General features: G+C 37.6%; 2 protein-coding genes across 2 annotated transcripts; both read right to left on the bottom strand.

The window, feature by feature from the left end:
- Positions 1–2,691: 2,691 nt before the first annotated feature.
- On the bottom strand, positions 2,692–4,098 carry OR8G3 (olfactory receptor family 8 subfamily G member 3). Its single transcript, XM_002699176.6, has one exon. The coding sequence runs from the start codon at positions 4,026–4,028 to the stop codon at positions 2,967–2,969; it is 1,062 nt and encodes a 353-aa protein (XP_002699222.3). The 5' UTR covers positions 4,029–4,098; the 3' UTR covers positions 2,692–2,966.
- Positions 4,099–17,350: 13,252 nt separating this feature from the next.
- OR8G3D (olfactory receptor family 8 subfamily G member 3D) lies at positions 17,351–18,274 on the bottom strand. The gene has a single exon (NM_001389914.1). It carries the CDS (start codon positions 18,272–18,274, stop codon positions 17,351–17,353), a length of 924 nt encoding a protein of 307 aa, NP_001376843.1.
- Positions 18,275–19,980: the final 1,706 nt, after the last annotated feature.

Here is a 19,980-nt window from a genome sequence, read left to right as displayed (position 1 = left end):
TTGTTCAGTTGCTGAGTCATGTCCAACTCTTTGTGACCCCATGGACTGCAGCACACCAGGCTTCCCTGTCCTTCCCCATCTCTCAGAGCTTGCTCAAACTCATGTGCATTGAATCGGTGATGCCATCCAACCGTCTCATCCTCTGTAGTCCCCTTCTCCTTCTAGTTTCAATCTTTCCCAGCTTCAGGGTCTTTCTAATAGGTCAGCTCTTTGCATCAGGTGGCCAAAGTACTGGAGCTTCAGTTTCAGCATCAGTCCTCCCAGTGAATATTCGGGGTTGATTGATTTCCTTTAGGATTGACTGGTTTGAACTCCTTGCAGTCCAGAGGATTCTTTTTTTTTTATATATAAATTTATTTATTTTAATTGGAGGCTAATTACTTTACAATACTGCATTGGTTTGCCATACAGCAACATGAATCTGCCACAGGTATACACGTGTTCCCCATCCTGAACCCTCCTCCCTCCTCCCTTCCCATACCATCCCTCTGGGTCACCTCAGTGCACCAGCCCCAAGCATCGAGTATCAAGCATTGAACCTGGACTGGTGATCATTTCATATATGATATTATACATGTTTCAATGCCATTCTCCCAAATCATCCCACCCTCTCCCTCTCCCACAGAGTCCAAAAGACTGTTCTATACATCTGTGTTTCTTTTGCTGCCTCGCATACAGTGTTATCATTGCCACCTTTCTAAATTCCATATATATGCGTTAGTATACTGTATTAGTGTTTTTCTTTATTTTTTTTTTTCATTTTTGTATTTTTGTTTTTCTTTCTGGCTTACTTCACTCTGTATAATAGGCTCCAGTTTCATCCACCTCATTAGAACTGATTCAAATATATTCTTAAGAATATTCTCCAAAACGGCAGTTCAAAAGCATAATTTCTTAAGTTTGTGCTTCCAGGTTATGGAATTAAGATTGCACAAGCTGAAAGAACATATTTATATATATTCTAGAATACATATATTGCAGAGTAGGAGTCATGCCTGAGATAGGAGGTTTTATTTAAATCATTTTTTCTAAATTAATTTTAATTGGAAGGATAGGAGTTTTAATTGTAGCCATTTATCTTCTTTTAAAATACTGATGACTGTGGCTTTGTAGTAGAGCCTGAAGTCAGGCAGATTGATTCCTCCAGTTCCATTCTTCTTCTCAAGATAGCTTTGGCTATTTGAGGTTTTAAAATACTGATTAAAATTAAGTTAAATAATATGAGAGCACTTGGAAAATGAATGTCTGACATCAATGAGTTAATGGATAATGAGATACAAGGGTGGTAAATAATATTATGTTACATGTGTTTTTGTTACATAATTATACACTACAGGTGAGTAAGGTTAAATACTTTCCAAAGAACACTGACCTGTTATTAGTGAGTAAATGTTTTAAACTGAGAAGAGACAGAAGAGAGCTGAGTGTTTAGAATTTCATGAGAATTTATAGTTGTTGCTTAGTCATTGAGCCATGTCCAACTCTTTTTTGACACCCATAGACTACAGCCCACCAGGCTCCTCTGTCCATGGAATTTCCCAGGTTAGAATATTGGAGTGGGTTGCCATTTCTTTCTCCAAGGGATCTTCCTGACCCCAGGGACTGGACTCACTTGTCCTGCATTGCCAGACAGATTCTTTGCCACTGAGGCACCAGGGAAGACCCAGATTTATAGTAACCAGTTGGTAAAATGCCCAGAAACAAATCAGGAATCATATAAGGGGAAAGAAGAAATGTTTCTGAGATAAAACTGATGAGGAATGGCAATTATTTGCAAATTATGGCTTTTGGGGCTACTATGAGAAGTTTTTCCATAAATAATATAGCATATTATATATATATATTTATATTTTATTTATTTATTTATATTTATTTATTATAAATATATTTACATATATATATTTATATATATATTATCTATTTATATAATATTATAGATAAAATTATATATTTATATATAATAATATATGTATTTTATTTATATATATAAATATGTATTAATACATATATATAATATATGTATTTATATATGTATAATATATAAAAATATATAAAATATATAAAAAATATAAATATATATAATATATAAAATATATAAATATATATATAAATATACAGCATATATATATCTTTTATCATATAAATATAAAAATGTGTTGGACCGCTTTTATAAAAATTGTTGATGTTGAGCATGAAAATTTGAATCTCTTTAGTGAGTTTTTATCATAAGATTCTGCAGTAACTCTCCAACTGATTTCTTTTTCCTTGATTATGACATGTTTGAAATATTTTGATTACTTTCATTATATCAAATGAAACAAAAGTGATACTAAGATTGGAGAAAAGAAGAAAATGACACAGTCTTATAAGGAACTGTAGATTAATGTGCAGAAGAAAATTACTGGGAAGGCCTTAGACTTACCCGTGATTACTTGGGGCCAATATATCACTTTGAGTAAAATCACGGATTCTGGAGCCAGGCATTCTAGACTCTTGTCATTTATTATGTTTGGGAACTTATACATTTACTGAAACTAAGTAAGTGTTAGTTTATTCAGATTTCAAAGTAAAATAGTACTAGGGCTTGCTCTGAGAGAAACCTGTAAATATTAAATGAAGTTACCTGCTTTAAAGTGCTGGGCTTTGTGCTTGATATTTTATACTATCTCAATCATGTATGTTATTATTTTATGATGATCATCATAGTCGTTGTTGTTTGTATTTTTTTAAAGTCAAACTGGAACTTCTTTAATTCTTAAGACTCTCTGACTTTATTCTTGTTATTTCTCCATAAATAGTCACTGTAACACAGGTTCAATGGAAGTGGCCCAGAGATAATTTGGGAAAGGTATTACATGAGAAAATGATTCTGAATTTCCAAACAAATGAACAATAAAACAAAAGCATTGCATATCTCAGAAAATCAAAGACATATTTCTGATATGACGCTATGACATTGAGTCTATTCATCTACATTTTCCACTGTCCAGAATTTTCTTCAGAGCAAATTTGACATCCTTATTCCGCAGACTGTAGATCAGAGGGTTTAGCATGGGTACAATGCAGGTATAAAACACAGAGGACACTTTCCCTTGTTCCATGGAGCTGACTGATGATGGCTGCAGGTACATGAATGCTACAGATCCATAGAAAACAACAACAGCTGAGATATGGGAGCTGCAGGTGCTGAAGGCTTTGGACCTGCCTTCAGTGGAGTGGATTTGGAGGATGCTAGAGAGGATGAAGATGTAGGAAGCAAGGATGGTTAAAACAGGAATCAGGACATTAAAAGCACTAAAGACTAGAGCCAATAATTCATTCATGGAGATGCTAGAACAGGATAGCTCCAAGAGTGGGAAGAGATCACAAAAATAATGGTTAATCACATTGGCCTTGCAGAAATAGAGTCTCAACATAAAGCCTGTATGGATTGCAGATTCAATGATGCACAAAATATAAACTGTCACTGTGAGCTGGAAGCACCTATAATAAGACATGATGACATTGTATAGCAAAGGGTTACAGATGGCAACATAGCGGTCATATGCCATTACAGCCAACATATGACATTCTGCAATAATAAAAACAATAAAGAAATAGAGCTGAGTCATACATTCAGGGTAGGAGATGATATTCTTCTCTGTCACAAAGTTCACCAGCATTTTGGGGGTAACGACAGTGGAATGACAGAAATCAATAAAGGACAAATTGGTGAGGAAATAGTACATGGGGGTGTGCAGGTGAGAACTGAGCCCTATCAGTGTGATCATACCCAGGTTCCCCACCACCGTGACTGAGTAGATTCCTAGGAAGAAGACCAGAAGGGGAATCTGGAGCTCTGGTTTCTCTGTGAGCCCAGCGAGGATAAACTCAGTCACTGAGGAGTGATTTCCAGGGTCCATTTTCTTCTCAGCAGGTTCTAAGTTTAAAAATAAAGAAATGAGTGTACTTTTGTGTTGGGGTGTGTGTGTGTGCGTGTGTGTGTGTGTGTGAGAGAGAGAGAGACAGATATTTATGAACATATGCATGTGCACGTGTGTGAGGCAGAGAGTAATCCTGCTGAGATCATTCTTTAGTGGTCATCAGAGGACATACATAATGTGCGGATTTCTTTAGCTTCTATTGTCATTCTAGGACAAACTACGATTCTGGTTGAACTAGAATAGAAATTATAAACTTCAAGAATCTTATAATTGAGATATTTCATAAAGTTTAAGAGAAACACTGATTTCTGGACTTGTAAAGGCAGTCAAAATGAACATTTCTACTATTATTTGAGCACTCTTCTTTCCTCCAAATTTCTGGATTCCAACCTATTTCAAGTCAGAAGAATTTTACGTCAAGGCCAAGATTTTAGTTTATGAACATGAACATGATATAATAACTTAGCATCACTTCACATAGTCAAGTGCCACTGGCTCTCATGATCTGCTCGTGGGTAAGATGGAGTTCTGTGGGCTGGTCACTTTACAGTCAGACGTAAAGGAACAATTCTGAACACAAAGATGGTCTGTTAATTCAGGATTCCCCAATATGGTTGATCATCAGAGTCACCTAGAGAGATCACAACATTTATGAATATAATGAGTGTAAAAATGTAAACATATAATTAAAAATGAAATTCTTCAATCATCTTCCTTAACATTCTTTACTCCAGGGATAGATTAATCTCGGTAGAACAGCTCTGATAAATCATTTTTGTTTCTGTCTCTTCGAAAGATTGCCTCTACAATTTTAAATAATTCACAAATCTTGGTATTTCCAGAATTCCAGAATTTTATCAAATTTCTCTTTTATTATATATGCTGTTACTTTAGTTAAATCATTACCACTGCCTGTTTTTTAGTCTAATACTTGATACTTTTATTTTAAAAAAATGCTTTTCCTTTTTGCTCTTTATCTTTAAAAAATGTCCTCAAAAATATTGTAAAGTAAGTAGCCTCTAATTAAAATAAATAAACTAAAAAAAAGTGTTTAGAATCTTGGAAGATTTTAAAGATCTTAACACCTGATAATCAAAATAATATAAAAACAAATAAGCCAACAAAACTACCAATGTAATTGTGATGATCAGCGAGGTTTGGGAACTACTGGGTTAGAAGACACAAAGTTCATGTAGCAGCATGTTTTAGGTGAAGAATTTGAGAAATTTTTGTCTCCTTTATTTTCCTTTTATCTTCTTATTTCTCTCCTCCCTTTCCTCCTTTTCGTCCTTCCCTTACCTTCTCCCTTCTTTCTTTCTTTAATAATTTGGCAAAAATTGCTGAAACAGCACTTCATTTCAAAATGAAGTTTAGTCTAGGGTATAAAAATGACAAAACACAGTTACTTACCTCATGAAATTCAAAAATTGATATTAAGAAGGCCTAATATTCATTATAAAGAGGCATAATATGAAAATAAAATTGGAGTGAAAACTCAGAGGGGCATACAAATTTGAACAGCTCTCCTAATGGATTCAGAGCCAGGGAACTGAACATTTTGTAATTTTTGTTTCAAAATGCCTTCCATTATTTATTAGTCCTGATCCAATGTCCATCTTATACACCTGATGTAAGAATTAGGTGTATATAGCAATGCTATAAACGCTGTTTATATGGGGTTTGAGTCATTTATTAGAATATAAGATGGAATCACTGAACATTAAAAATGACAAAGTTACTACTTACTGGCCTTAGCTTATTTGACTTTTAATGGGGATAGGTAGGAATACAATTAGAAATGAGCAGTTGATACTCAAACTCTGTGCTGAAATTTTTCTTTCTCAGTGAAGCTTGGGCTTGAGAATTGCCAGTGCCCCCTGATTAGTGCACACTCTGTGATCAACAAAACCTTCCAAGTTTGTACAACTTAGCCCCCGAGGGTTACGGCAACTGGAAAAATGAATAGAGATACTGCAAACAGTTAAAACAAACAAATTGAAGTTTAGTGAAGTAAAGAGTATTTATGTTTAAAATTTAGATTTTAAAAAACGTAATCCTTTGAATACTGGATATAGCTTTGTGTGCCGTTCACTTGAAAAGAATTAGGGGTCAGTTTTTTATTAAGTCAATAAAATTCACAAAGTAAGCGACTGGTTAATAAAGAAATTAGTTTCAGATTGCACTTGTAGAAACACAGTGTCTAGAGTATGATCAGTAGTAATCCCAGTAACATGATTTTCTAGTGCTAGTTCCAAAGCCACAGATACGAGGAAGTGAGATCGAACCAAGACTTCTTCATGTGTTAAGCTGATCACCACTGGCCACATGCAGCGTGATTCACTTCACCTGTCACTTGACACAAATATTACCATTTTCTATGTGTGCGATTAGGTTGGGAAGCACTATGCTACACTTGAATTATAAATGAGTTTGGAGTTTAGTTACAGATATTCTTCTTAAGGAGAGATATTGACAAGATAAAAGGCAAATGAAGATTGTACAACTTGAAAAATATTTGAGGTGTTGGGATAACTAACAGATGTCGTTATATATCTCAAGGGACTCTAAAGAGACAAAAGACATTTTATGTATGGCATTTGAAAGATCTAAGAATACAAGGGAAAATACTCTAAAATTTTGAGGTCTTAGATATGTCTGTTCTTAACCACTGAATACACTCAATCAGACTCAGTTCACATCTGATTCCTTCCAGTTTCAGAAACTTACATTCAAATTCAGAAAATGTTCATTTTCTGGAATAAGTCAAATTCTCTCAACTTATTTAGATTTTTACTTACTTATATGAAATAATAGACTCACAACCCCATTCATCTCTATAATCTGCTACATAGTTTTTCTTTACTAATCTCATTTACAACTAATATCATTATAGTAGTAGTAGTGTTAGCTGCTCAGTCATGTCTGACTCTTTGCAATCTCATGAACTGTAGCCCACCAGGCTCCTCTGTCCATGGGATACTCCAGGCAAGAAGTGGGTCACCATTCTCTTCTCCAGGGGTCTTCCCAACCCAGATATCAAACCCAGGTCTGTCACATTGCAGGCAAATTCTTATCACCTGAGCACCAGGAAAGCAGAATATCATCATGAAAACCTCAAATTCCTTCTAATTGATTAGGCTTTCTTATGACAAGCTCAATAATCCTCCATTTCTAAACAGCATGATTTCAGACTCCAGTTGTACTATAAATCAGGTGATGAACAAATCTGACTTAGTTTCCTCTGCATCCAAGAAAATATCCCACATCTGGCACATCACAGCAACTTTAAAAACTTGGTTTATGAATAAACTGATAATTTTATGAATGAAGATGTTGTGGAATATTTGCCTGAATGCCAACGGTTATTACTTTCATAATTGGTCTCAAATACCAAGTCTAAAATCAACACACTCACCTTTCTTTGTTCCTGGAAATCTCAATGCCAAATATATTTCACAATGTGCTCTCAGAGACAAATAGCACTACTGTTAGTGTGGGGAGTGATAGGTACCCAGCATTCTGCTGTCTTTAGTGCTGGGAGGGCGGGCCTGACAGCCCTGGTCTCAAGAGTCACTTTTGAAGCCGTTATGCATCACAGATCAGCCTCTTCAATTCTAAGTCTTCAGTGTGTGTTTCTTCAGCTTCAAGGTAGCAAACATCTGCACCTTTCTTAGTTCTCCCCTGAGCAGTTGTGATCACTGTGCTATGAAGGTGCATCCTGGATTTAGCTATGCCAGGCAATAAATAACATGTGTTCAAATACTCTCCAAGGATTTTATTTCTCAGGAGACTGGCTCTTGAGAAAAGAGGCAATCACAGGTGAAGTGTCCCCAGTTGTTGAACATTTTCTTTCAAAAGATATTATTTGTCATCCTGAACTTATCAACTAGCAAAAAAAGATTTGTTAACAGGCTCTGCTAAGGATTTTGTTAAACTGCAGATACTGATCCAGCCAGTCTAAGTTGGATCTGAATTCTGCACTTCTTACAAGCTCCTACCAATGCTGTGGCTTCACCATCTAGACTGTGAATAGTAGATTTAGAGGATCAGGACATATTCAGAAAATTTATCCTACTGTTAATAAAGCCAGAAATTTTTAATAATGAATTAAAATCATTTTCATGTAGTATATATATTTAATTTTTATAATAATAGATAATGTAAATAATTGATTCAAAAATGAAATCTTTATATAATTTAATTTTAGATTTAAGGGCATGAATACAGAATATTGATGTAATATTCTTTTGAAGTGGTCACTAATAATAATTTTACTTGTTAAATTGTATATTTAATGAATACTATATTATAAGGCAATTATGTTTCATAATCCATATACTGTTACTTTTTTTCCAAAGCTGGAATAACTAGAAGCAGTCGTAGATTGTAGCATGATGTAAGATAAATTGGAAACTCACATCAGGGAGCACTTATAAGATATGATTAAATGAATTAGGTTCAATTAATTTTAAAAGAATTTACACTTGGGCAACACAGTGCTTCTCAATCAATTTCCACATTGAAATTGTGGAAAAACTCAACCATTTACTCAACTGAAATAAGCCTCAATTATACTAGAGCTTCCCTTAAAGGAATACAATAAACAGTTACCCATTTGAAAATAGGGCATATTGTTTATATTTCATAAAATCTTTTATTATTTGTTATATTTATTGAAGTATAATTGCTTTACAATGTTGTGTTATGTTTTCCTTTAGAACAAATGATACTTGTTTTTCTGTTTCTGCCTTCAGTTCGGTTCAGTCGCTCAGTCATGTCCGACTCTTTGTGACCCCATGAACTGCAGCACACCAGGCTTCCCTGTCCATCACCAACTCCTGGAGTTCACTGAGACTCAAGTCCATCGAGTCAGTGATGCCATCCAGTTATCTCATCCTCTGTTGTCCCCTTCTCCTCCTGCCCCCAATCCCTCCCAGCAACAGAGTCTTTTCCAATGAGTCAGCTCTTCTCAGAGGTGGCCAAGTACTGGAGTTTCAGCCTGAGCATCAGTCCTTCCAAAGAAATCCCAGGGCTGATCTCCTTCAGAATGGACTGGTTGGATCTCCTTGCAGTCCAAGGGACTCTCAAGAGTCTTCTCCAACACCACAGTTCAAAAGCATCAATTCTTCGGCACTCAGCTTTCTTCACAGTCCAACTTTCACATCCATACATGACTCCTGGAAGAACCATAGCCTTGACTAGATGGACCTTTGTTGGCAAAGTAATGTCTCTGCTTTTGAATATGCTATCTAGGTTGGTCATAACTTTCCTTCCAAGGAGTAAGCGTCTTTTAATTTCATGGCTGCAACCACCATCTGCAGTGATTTTGGAGCCCCCAAAAATAAAGTCTCTCACTTTTTCCACTGTTTCCCCATCTATTTCCCTTGAAGTGATAGGACCAGATGCCATAATCTTCGTTTTCTGAATGTTGAGCTTTAAGCCAACTTTTTCAATCTCCTCTTTCACTTTCATCAAGAGGCTCTTTCGTTCCTCCTCACTTTCTGCATAAGGGTGGTGTCATCTGCATATCTGAGGTTATTGATATTTCTCCCAACAATCTTTATTCCAGTTTTGCTTCTTCCAGCCCAGCATTTCTCATGATATACTCTGCATATAAGTTAAATAAGCAGAGTGACAATATACAGCCTCGATGAATTCCTTTTCCTATTTGGAACCAGTCTGTTGTTCCATGTCCAGTTCTAACTGTTGTTTCCTGACCTGCATATAGGTTTCTCAAGAGACAGGTGAGGTGGTCTGATATTCCCATCTCTTTCAGAATTTTCCACAGTTTATTGTGATCCACACAGTCAAAGGCTTTGGCATAGTCAATAAAGCAGAAATAGATGATTTTCTGGAACTCTCTCGCTTTTTCCATGATCCAGTGGATGTTGGCAATTTGATCTCTGGTTCCTCTGCCTTTTCTAAAACTAGCTTGAACATCTGGAAGTTAACCGTCCATGTATTGCTGAAGCCAGGCTTATAGAATTTGAGCATTACTTTACTAGAATGTGAGATGAATGCAGTTGTGTGGTAGTTTGAGCATACTTTGGCATTGCCTTTCTTTGTCACATTTCTCTGACAGAATGTGAAGGGAGAGGGAGATGAGAATGGCAAACCGCTTCAGGATTCTTGCTTTGAGGACCCCATGAACAGTATCGAAAGGCAAAATTATAGTATACTGAAAGATGCACCTCCCAGGTTGGTAGGTGCCCAATATGGTACTGGAGATCAGTGGAGAAATAACTCCAGAAGGAATGAAGGGATGGAGCCAAAGCAAAAACAATACCCAGTTGTGGATGTGACTGGGATAGAAGAAAGGTCCGATGCTGTTTAGAGCAATATTGCATAGGAACCTGGAATGTTAGATCCATGAATCAAAACAAATTGGAAGTGGTCAAACAGGAGATGGCAAGAGTGAACGTCGACATTCTAGGAATCAGCAATCTAAAATGGACTGGAATGGGTGAATTTAATTCAGATGACCATTATATCTACTACTGTGGCCAGGAATACCTTAGAAGAAATGGAGTAGCCATCATGGTCAACAAAAGAGTCTGAAATACAGTACTGGGATGCAATCTCAAAAACAACTGAATAGAGATCATTCCAAGGCAAACCATTCAATTTCACGGTAATCCAAGCCTATGCCCCAACCAGTAACACTGAAGAAGCTGAAGTTGAATGGTTCTATGAAGACCTACAAGACCTTTTAGAACTAACACCAAAAAAGGTGTCCTTTTCATTACAGGGGACTGGAGTGCAACAGTAGGAAGTCAAGAAACACCTGGAGTAACAGGCAAATTTGGCCTTGGAATACAGAATGAAGCAGGGCAAAGACTAATAGAATTTTGCCAAGAGAACACGGTGGTCATAGCAAACACACTCTTCCAACAACACAAGAGAAGCCTCTACACATGGACATGAGCAGATGGTCAACACCGAAATCAGATTGATTATATTCTTTACAGGCAAAGATGGAGAAGCTCTATACAGTCAGCAAGAACAAGACCAGAAGCTGACTGTGGCTCAGATCATGAATTTCTTATTGCCAAATTCAAACTTAAATTGAAGAAAGTGGGGAAAATCACTAGACCATTCAGGCCTGACCTAAATCAAATCCCTTATGATTATACAGTGGAAGTGAGAAATAGATTTATGGGACTAGATCTGATAGATAGAGTGCCTGATGAACTATGGACGGAGGTTCGTGACACTGTACAGGAGACAGGGATCAAGACCATCCCCATGGAAAAGAAATGCAAAAAAGCAAAATGGCTGTCTGGGGAGGCCTTACAAATAGCTGTGAAAAGAAGAGAAGTGAAAAGCAAAGGAGAAAAGGAAAGATATAAGCATCTGAATGCAGAGTACCAAAGAATAGCAAGGAGAGATAAGAAAGCCTTCCTCAGTGATCAGTGCAAAGGAATAGAGGAAAACAACAGAATGGAAAAGACTAGAGATCTCTTCAAGAAAATTAGAGATACTAAGGGAACTTTGAATTTCATGCAAAGATGGGCTTGATAAAGGACAGAAATTGTATGGACCTAACAGAAGCAGAAGATATTAAGAGGAGGTGGCAAGAATACACAGAAGAACTGTATAAAAAAGATCTTCACGACCAAGCTAATCACAATGGTGTAATTACTCACGTACAGCCAGACATCCTGGAATGTGAAGTCAAGTGCGCCTTAGAAAGCATCACTACGAACAAAGCTAGTGTAGGTGATGGTATTCCAGTTGAGCTCTTTCAAATCCTGAAAGATGATGCTGTGAAAGTGCTGCACTCAATATGCCAGCAAATTTGGAAAAGTCAGCAGTGGCTTATGGCCACTGGAATAGTGGACTGGACTGGAAAAGATCAGTTTTCATTCCAATCCCAACGAAAGGCAATGCCAAAGAATGTTCAAACTACTGCACAATTGCACTCATCTCTGACCCGGGAGCAGTGCACTAAGAGTGGTTTAGGCAATTTAGGCTTCATGGTTGAAGTATTGGCAGTCAGATAATTATTCATATTTCCAAAATATAATAATGGCTTTTGAAGACAAACTGTAAGGGTATTTATGATTTTTTTTTAATAATCATGTGTTTTGCATATGTTCTCCATAGAACTCAAAAACAATGGGGATATGAATTAGTAGAATATATGCAAAATACAAGTAGAAATTGTAGTAAACATTAGTCAACAGTTACATTAAATAGTTGATGTAATTTTATAAAGACCAATGTGTTGCATTAACTAGCAACAGTTACATTAACTAGTTAGTGTATTTTTTTTAAAGACCAATGTGTTTTTAGTTTAAATTTATGAAGAAGTTTTAGTTCAGTTCAGTCACTCAGTCATGTCTGACTCTTTGTGACCCCATGGACTGCAGCACACTGGGATTCCTTGTCCATCACCAACTCCTGGAGCTTACTCAAACTCATGTCCATTGAGTCAGTCATGCAAGATTAGTAGGATCACAAAAAATGGAAACTCATGTTCTTACTTAATGCTCAAGCAATAATTGGATTAGTGTGCTCAATCTGAGGTACAATACTTTATGTGATGAAGAAAAACTAGACAGCTTCATAAAAATGATATAGAAATATGCATTTTAGAATGACTGAAATAGCTGAAGACATTTTTTAGCAGAGCAAATCCGCACATGGCACATAACACTCATCTCAATGTTAAATGAATTGACTTATTTTAGAGGTATGTCTTTGTATGTCTTAAGAGATTAAAGTAACATTAACTGCTTGAAACTGTAGGGAGAAATATTTGGTTTCACAACAAAGGTTTAACATTCCAATCATCAGGTAGACCATGATCTTATAGGCAAGATGTTTGTGGTTGTTCTGAGTGGTCAATTGCATAGCAAATATTGTTTAAAGATAAGAGCACCTGGTTGAATTCAATTACATTTAGCATTTATTCCAGTTCCCAAATATCATGATTTCATAATTCTTATTGGTTATGATACTAGTACTCTTGCCTGGAAAATCCCATGGATGGAGGAGCCTGGTAGGCTGCAGTCCATGGGGTCTCTAAGGGTCAGACACGACTGAGCGACTTCACTTTCACTTTTCACTTTCATGCATTGGAGAAAGCAATGGCAACCCACTCCAGTGTTCTTGCCTGGAGAATCCCAGGGATGGGGGAGCCTGGTGGGCTGCCGTCTACAGGGTCGAACAGAGTCGGACACGACTGAAGTGACTTAGCAGCAGCAGCAGCAGCATGATACTAAGTTACACAGTATTGAATTGAAAATTTAATTCAACATCATACTTACTGTCTGACCTGGGGATAATCCCTTCTACTCTTCAATTCTCTGAAAAACAAAAACTTAAATATCTGCTTTGTTTGAAAACTAAATTAAATGTTGCTTACTTGTTGCTTTTTTTCCTGATGATCCAATGGATGTTGGCAATTTGATCTCTTGTTCCTCTGCCTGTTCTAAATGCAGCTTGAACATCTGGAAGTACATGGTTCAGGTTCTGTTGAAGCCTGGCTTGGAGAATTTTTTAGCGTTACTTTGCTAGCATGAGATTAGTGCAATTGTGTGGTAGTTTGAGCATTCTTTGGCATTGCCTTTCTTTGGGATTGGAATGAAAACTGACCATTTCCAGTCCAGTGGCCAGTGCTGAGTTTTCCAAACTTGCTGGCATATTGAGTGCAGCACTTTCACAGCATCATCTTTTAAGATTTGAAAGAGCTCAACTGGAATTCCATCACGTTCACTAGCTTTCAGTAGCTTTCTTCATAGTGATGCTTCCTAAGGCCCACTTGATTTCGCATTCCAGGATGTCTGGCTCTAGGTGAGTGATCACACCATTGTGGTTATCTGGGTCACAAAGATCTTTTTTTGTATAGTTCTTTTGTGTATTCTTGCCACCACTTCTTAATATCTTCTGTTTCTGTTAGGTTCATACCATTTTTGTCTTTCATTGTGCCCATCTTTGCATGAAATGTTCCCTTGGTATCTCTAATTTTCTTGAAGAAATCTCCAGTCTTTCCCATTCTATTGTTTTCCTCTAATTCTTTGCATTGATCACTGAGGAAGGCTTTCTTATTTCTCCTTGCTATTCTCTGGAACTCTGCATTCAAATGGGTATGTCTTTCCTATTCTCCTTTGCCTTTTGCTTCTCTTCTTTCCTGAGCTATTGTAAGGCCTTCTCAGACAACCATTTTGCCTCTTTTCATTTCTTTTTCTTGGGGATGGTCTTGAACACTGCCTCCTGTACAATGTCACGAACCTCTGTCCACAGTTCTTCAGGCACTCTGTCTATCAGATCTAATCCCTTGAATCTATTTGCCACTTCCACTGTATAATCATAAGGGATTTGATATAGGTCATACCTCAATGCTTTAGCAGTTTTCTCTACTTTCTTTAAGTCAGAATTTGGCAATAAGCAGTTCAAAATCTGAGCCACAGTCAGCTCTCAAACTTTTTTTTTTTTTTCTGACTGTATAGTGCTTCTCTTGGAGAAGGCAATGGCAACCCACTCCAGGACTCTTGCCTGGAAAATCCCATGGGTGGAGGAGCCTGGTAGGCTGCCGTCCATGGGGTCGCTAAGAGTTAGACACAACTGAGTGACTTCACTTTCACTTTTCACTTTCATGCATTGGAGAAGAAAATGGCAACTCACTCCAGTGTTCTTTCCTGGAGAATCCCAGGGATGGCAGAGCCTGGTGGGCTGCTGTCAATGGGGTCGCACAGAGTTGGACATAACTGAGGTGACTTAGCAGCAGCAGCAGCAGCATAGTGCTTCTCTATCTTTGGCTGCGAAGACTACAGTCAGTCTGATTTCAGCATTGACCATCTGGTGATGTCCACATGTAGAGTCTTCTCTTGTGTTGTTGGAAGAGGGTGTTTGCTATGACCAGTGCGTTCTCTTTTCAAAACTCTATAAGCCTTTGCCCCACTCATTCTGAACTCCAAGGCCACATTTGCCTGCTTTATTGACTATGTCAGAGACTTTGACTGTGTGGATCACAACAAACTGTGAAAATTCTTAAAGAGATGGGAATACCAGACCACCTCACCTGCCTCCTGAGAAATCTGTATGCAGGTCAAGAAGCAAAGTTAGAACTAGACATGGAAGAACAGACAGGTTCCAAATTGGGAAAGGAGTACATCAAGTCTGTATATTGTCATTCTGCTTATTTAACTTCTATGCAGAGTACATCATGAGAAATGCTGGGCTGGAAGAAGCACAAGATGGAATCAAGATAGCCAGGAGAAATATCAATAGCCTCAGATATGCAGATGAGACCACCCTTATGACAGAAAGTGAAGAGAAACTAAAAAGCCTCTTGATGAAAGTGAAAGAGGAGAGTGAAAAAGTTGGCTTAAAGCTCAACATTCAGAAAACGAAGATCATGGCATCTGGTCCCATCACTTCATGGGAAATAGATGGGGAAACAGTGGAAACAGTGAGAGACTTTATTTTTGGGGGCTCCAAAATCACTGCAGGTGGTGGTTGCAGCCATGAAATTAAGATGCTACTCCTTGGAAGGAAAGTTATGACCAACGTAGACAGCATGTTAAAAGCAGAGACATTACTTTGCCAACAAAGGTCCATCTAGTCAAGGCTATGGTTCTTCCAGCAGTCATGTATGGATGTGAGCGTTGGACTGTGAAGAAAACTGAACACTGAAGAATTGATGCTTTTGAACTGTGGTGTTGGAGAAGACTCTTGAGAATCCCTTGAACTGCAAGGAGATTCAACAAATCCATCCTAAAGGAGATCAGTCCTGGGTGTTCATTGGAAGGACTGATGCTGAAGCTGAAACTCCAATACTTTGGCTACCTCATGCAAAGAGTTGTCTCATTGGAAAAGGCCCTGATGCTGGGAGGCATTGGGGGCAGAAGGAGAAGGGGCAACAGAGGATGAGATGTCTGGATGGCATCACCGACTCAATGGACATGAGTTTGGGTGAACTCCAGGAGTTGGTGATGGACAGGGAGGCCTGGCGTGCTGTGGCTCATGGGGTCGCAAAGTGTTGGACACGACTGAGCAATTGAACGAGCTGAACTGAGGCCCATCATTGTTCTTTCCTTAAGTGGTGTCCTGCTCTTTTGACCCCATGGACTGTAGCGTAACAGGCTTCCCTGTCCTGCACTATCTCCTGGAGTTTGCTCAAACAAATGTCCATTAAGTCAATGATACTATCTAACCATCTCATCCTCTGCAGCTCCCTTCTCCTCCTGCCCTCAGTCTTTCCCCACATCAGGGTCTTTTCCAATGAGTCGGCTCTTCACATCAGGTGACCAAAGTATTGGAGTTTCAGCTTCAGCATCAGTTCTTCCAATGAATATTCAGGGTTGATTTATTTTGGGATTGACTGTTTTGATCTTTGTTTTCCAGTGGACTCTCAAGAGTATTCTCCAGCATCACAATTTGAGAAAATATATTTTCCAGACTCAGCCTTCTTGATGGTCCTACTGTCTCATCGATACATGACTACTGGAAAAAACGTTACTTGGCTATGCGGACCTTTGTCGGCAATGTGACATCTCTGCTTTTTAATATGCTCTCTAGGTTTGTCATAGCTTTTTTTCCTAGGAGCAAGTTTCTTTTAATTTTGTGGCTGCAGTCACTGTCCAAAGGGATTCTGGAGCCCAGGCAAATAAAATCTGTCACTGTTTCTCTTATTCCCCACCAATTTTCCATGGAGTGATGGCACCAGATGACAAGATCTTAGTTTTTTGAATGTTGAGTTTAGAAAGTATTTTACCACTCAATGAGATTTAAACTAGAATATAAAAATTACAAAATTACAGTTACTGACCTCATGAAATTTGAAACTTCATATTAAGGAGGTCTAATATCTATCATAATGAAACACAATATGAAAATAAAACTGGAGTGAAATCAGAGAGACATACTGTGGCCACCTGATGTGAACAGCCAACTCATTGGAAAATACCATGATGCTGGGAGAGATTGAAGGCAGGAAAAGTAGGAGAAAACAAAGGATGAGATGGTAGGATGGCATCACCAATTCAAGCGACATGTGTTTGAGCAAAGTCCGGGAGATAGAGAAGGACAGGGAAGCCTCATGTGCTGAGTTCATGTGGTCACAAACAGTTGGACATGACTGAGTGACTGAACAACAACAGAGAGAAATAGAAATTTGAAAGGGTCTCCTAATGGATTCAGAATAGAGAACATTAGTTGCGACATCTTGGAATTTTTATTAATTTCAAATAATATTCTCTATTACTTATTAGTTCTGACCTAATCTCCAAAGAATCCATCTCTCAGAGTCTGATTAATATATTTGTTGGAAAACAAGTTACTGAGACCTATTATGAAAGGATCAATTAAGGTTAGAGGTTTCTCTATTAAATATATTGTAGATAATTAAGAATTGGGGAATTCCTTGGCAGTCCAAATAACTGATATGCCATCATAATATTGACTCTGTTCATATATGTTTTTCACAGTCTAAACTTTTTTTTCAGGGCAAATTTGACATCCCTATTCCGTAGGCTATAGATCAGGGGATTTAGCATGGGCACAATGATGGTATAAAACACAGAGGACACTTTCCCTTGGTCCATGGAGCTGACTGATGATGGCTGTAGGTACATGAATGCAGCAGATCCATAAAAAATAGCAACAGCAGCAATGTGAGAACTGCAGGTGCTGAAGGCTTTGGACCTGCCCTCCATGGAGTGGATTTGGAGGATGCTGGAAATGATGAAGATGTAGGAAGCAAGAATAACTAGAGCAGGAGTCAAAATGTTGAATGCACTCAAAACTATAACCAATAATTCATTGACATAGATGCTGGAACAGGATAGCTCCAAGAGTGGAAAGAGATCACAGAAATAATGGTTAACGATATTGGTCTTGCAGAAAAAGAGTCTCAACATAAATCCTGTATGGATTGTGGATCCAGTGATGCCCAAAATATAAACTCCCACTGTGAGGCAGAAGCAGATGTAATAAGACATTGTGATGTTGTAAAGCAAGGGGTTGCAGATGGCAACATAGTGGTCATATGCCATTGCAGCCAACATGTGACTTTCTGCAATAGCAAAAATGATGAAGAAATAAAGTTGAGTCATGCATTCAGGATAGGAGATAATATTCTTCTCTGTCACAAAGTTCACCAGCATTTTGGGGGTAATTATAGTCGACTGACAGAGATCAATAAAGGACAAGTTGGTGAGGAAATAGTACATGGGGGTGTACAGGTGGGAACTGAGCCCAATCAGTGTGATCATGCCCAGGTTCCCTACCACCGTGACCACATAGATTCCTAGGAAGAGGAGGAAAAGGTGCAGCTGGAGTTGTGGCTGTTCTGTGAGCCCAGCGAGGATAAACTCAGTCACTGAGGAGTGATTTCCGGGGTCCATTTTCTTCTCAGTCCCTTCTATATTTAAAGAGAAAATGAGAATATTTTATGCCTGTGTGTGCATGTGTGTGAGTGTCTGTGTGCACATGTGTACGTGTGAGTGGGTGTTGGGGAGAGTAATTCTGGGTAAGTCGTTGTTCAGTCTCTCACCAAAGAAGACTCATAATGCAGTGATCTCCTGAGACAATGATGTTAGTTGAACCAGAGAAAAAAATAAAATTAAAATGAATTATTTTGTAATTAAGATACTTCATAACATTTTAAGAGAAAATACCAATTTCTAGATTTTTAAAATCAGAGTGAATATTACTATTGTTACTTCTGAAGACTTTTTCTTTCTTTCCATATTCTTTACATATGTATTAATAATACTCATGTAAAATGCACAGTATTTTTATTTCACTCAGAATATATAAGTAGTGTGTGCTTTCTCTAGTAAATTAACATATAATTCATAAATATGAAAAAGTAATTAATTAATTAAAAGTATTAATTTCAGATATTTTCTGCACTAGAATCATAACTCAAAATATCTGAAGGACCGGGGAACTATCTGTATCATTTCACCTGAGGTCTATTTCTTTAATGTCCCAACGTCCTTCTCCCTGGACTATGACCCCAGGGGGCAGAAACATAACTGCATGGCAGACATCATCCTTATACCTCAATAGGTTTTCCAGACTCAAGAACCTTCCTCCTTTATTCTAATTTTGATAACTGGGAGTCAGAATATAATGACCCCAATATAGGTCATGTATGCCACCACTGTGACCAGGGGATCAGTGTACAAAGTTTAGTTCCTGAAATTTGCACTTCATGGTTGATGGAAAAGATGAGAATACTATAATCCCACTCCCCCCACCCCAAATATGAGAAGCATTTTTGAACACAAATACTAGGTCCTGTTTATTCTGGTCTTTTTTATTAATATAATCCTATATTTTGCAGATGCTCTCTATGGAATTCAAAGATGATAGAGATGTGGATTAGTAGAGCACATGCAAAATACAATTAGAAATTTTAATGTAAACTCAGTATTTGTCAACTGTGGAATATGTTCTTTGTTTAAAGACCAACTCACTTTTAGTTTACATTTGTATAGATAATGAGTAGATTCTAGAAAATGGAAATTCATAATCTTACTTAAAACTCAAACAATAGTTTTTCATTAAAGATGCAATACTTTATCTGATAGAGAAAAACTGGAAAACTAGTAAACTAGTAAAATGATCTAAACTCTGCCATATTAGAATGGTTAGACTAAGCATGTTTTTCTAGCAAAATTAAAACCCGTGTGACACCTGACAGGTATCGTTTAACATGTTGGTTTTTCCAAGAGTTATTGGGCTCATTTTATATGTCACCAATAGAATGAAGTAAAAATAATTGCTTAAAACTACTGGAGAAATATTTGGTTTCACAACAAAACAAACACTCCAACTACCAAAATACCCAGGTCTTTCAGGGAAAATGTTGATTTCATCTTAAATAAATAATACTTAGCAGGAATTATTAATAACAGTAAGCACCTGATGCTTGGATTAAATAATCTTTAACATCTCAGTTTCACTGTTTCATGATTTTATAATTCTTAAAAAATCTGCCTGCAATGCAGGAGACAGAGGAGAATCCCTCTGTCTCAAACCAGGAATCACAGGTTTGATCCCTGTGTTGGGAAGATTCCCCTGGAGGAGGAAATGGCAACCC

This window comes from Bos taurus, chromosome 29 (genome assembly GCF_002263795.3).
Source record: "Bos taurus isolate L1 Dominette 01449 registration number 42190680 breed Hereford chromosome 29, ARS-UCD2.0, whole genome shotgun sequence".
Lineage (NCBI taxonomy): Eukaryota > Metazoa > Chordata > Mammalia > Artiodactyla > Bovidae > Bos > Bos taurus.
The sequence above is the reverse complement of the archived record's forward strand: the minus strand, read 5'-3'. Positions and strand labels throughout refer to the sequence as shown.

Coding starts and splice junctions, on each gene's coding strand:
- OR8G3 (XM_002699176.6), bottom strand. CDS start 4,028: ATGCATATGTTCATAAATATCTGTCTCTCTCTCTCTCACACACACACA.
- OR8G3D (NM_001389914.1), bottom strand. CDS start 18,274: ATGGACCCCGGAAATCACTCCTCAGTGACTGAGTTTATCCTCGCTGGG.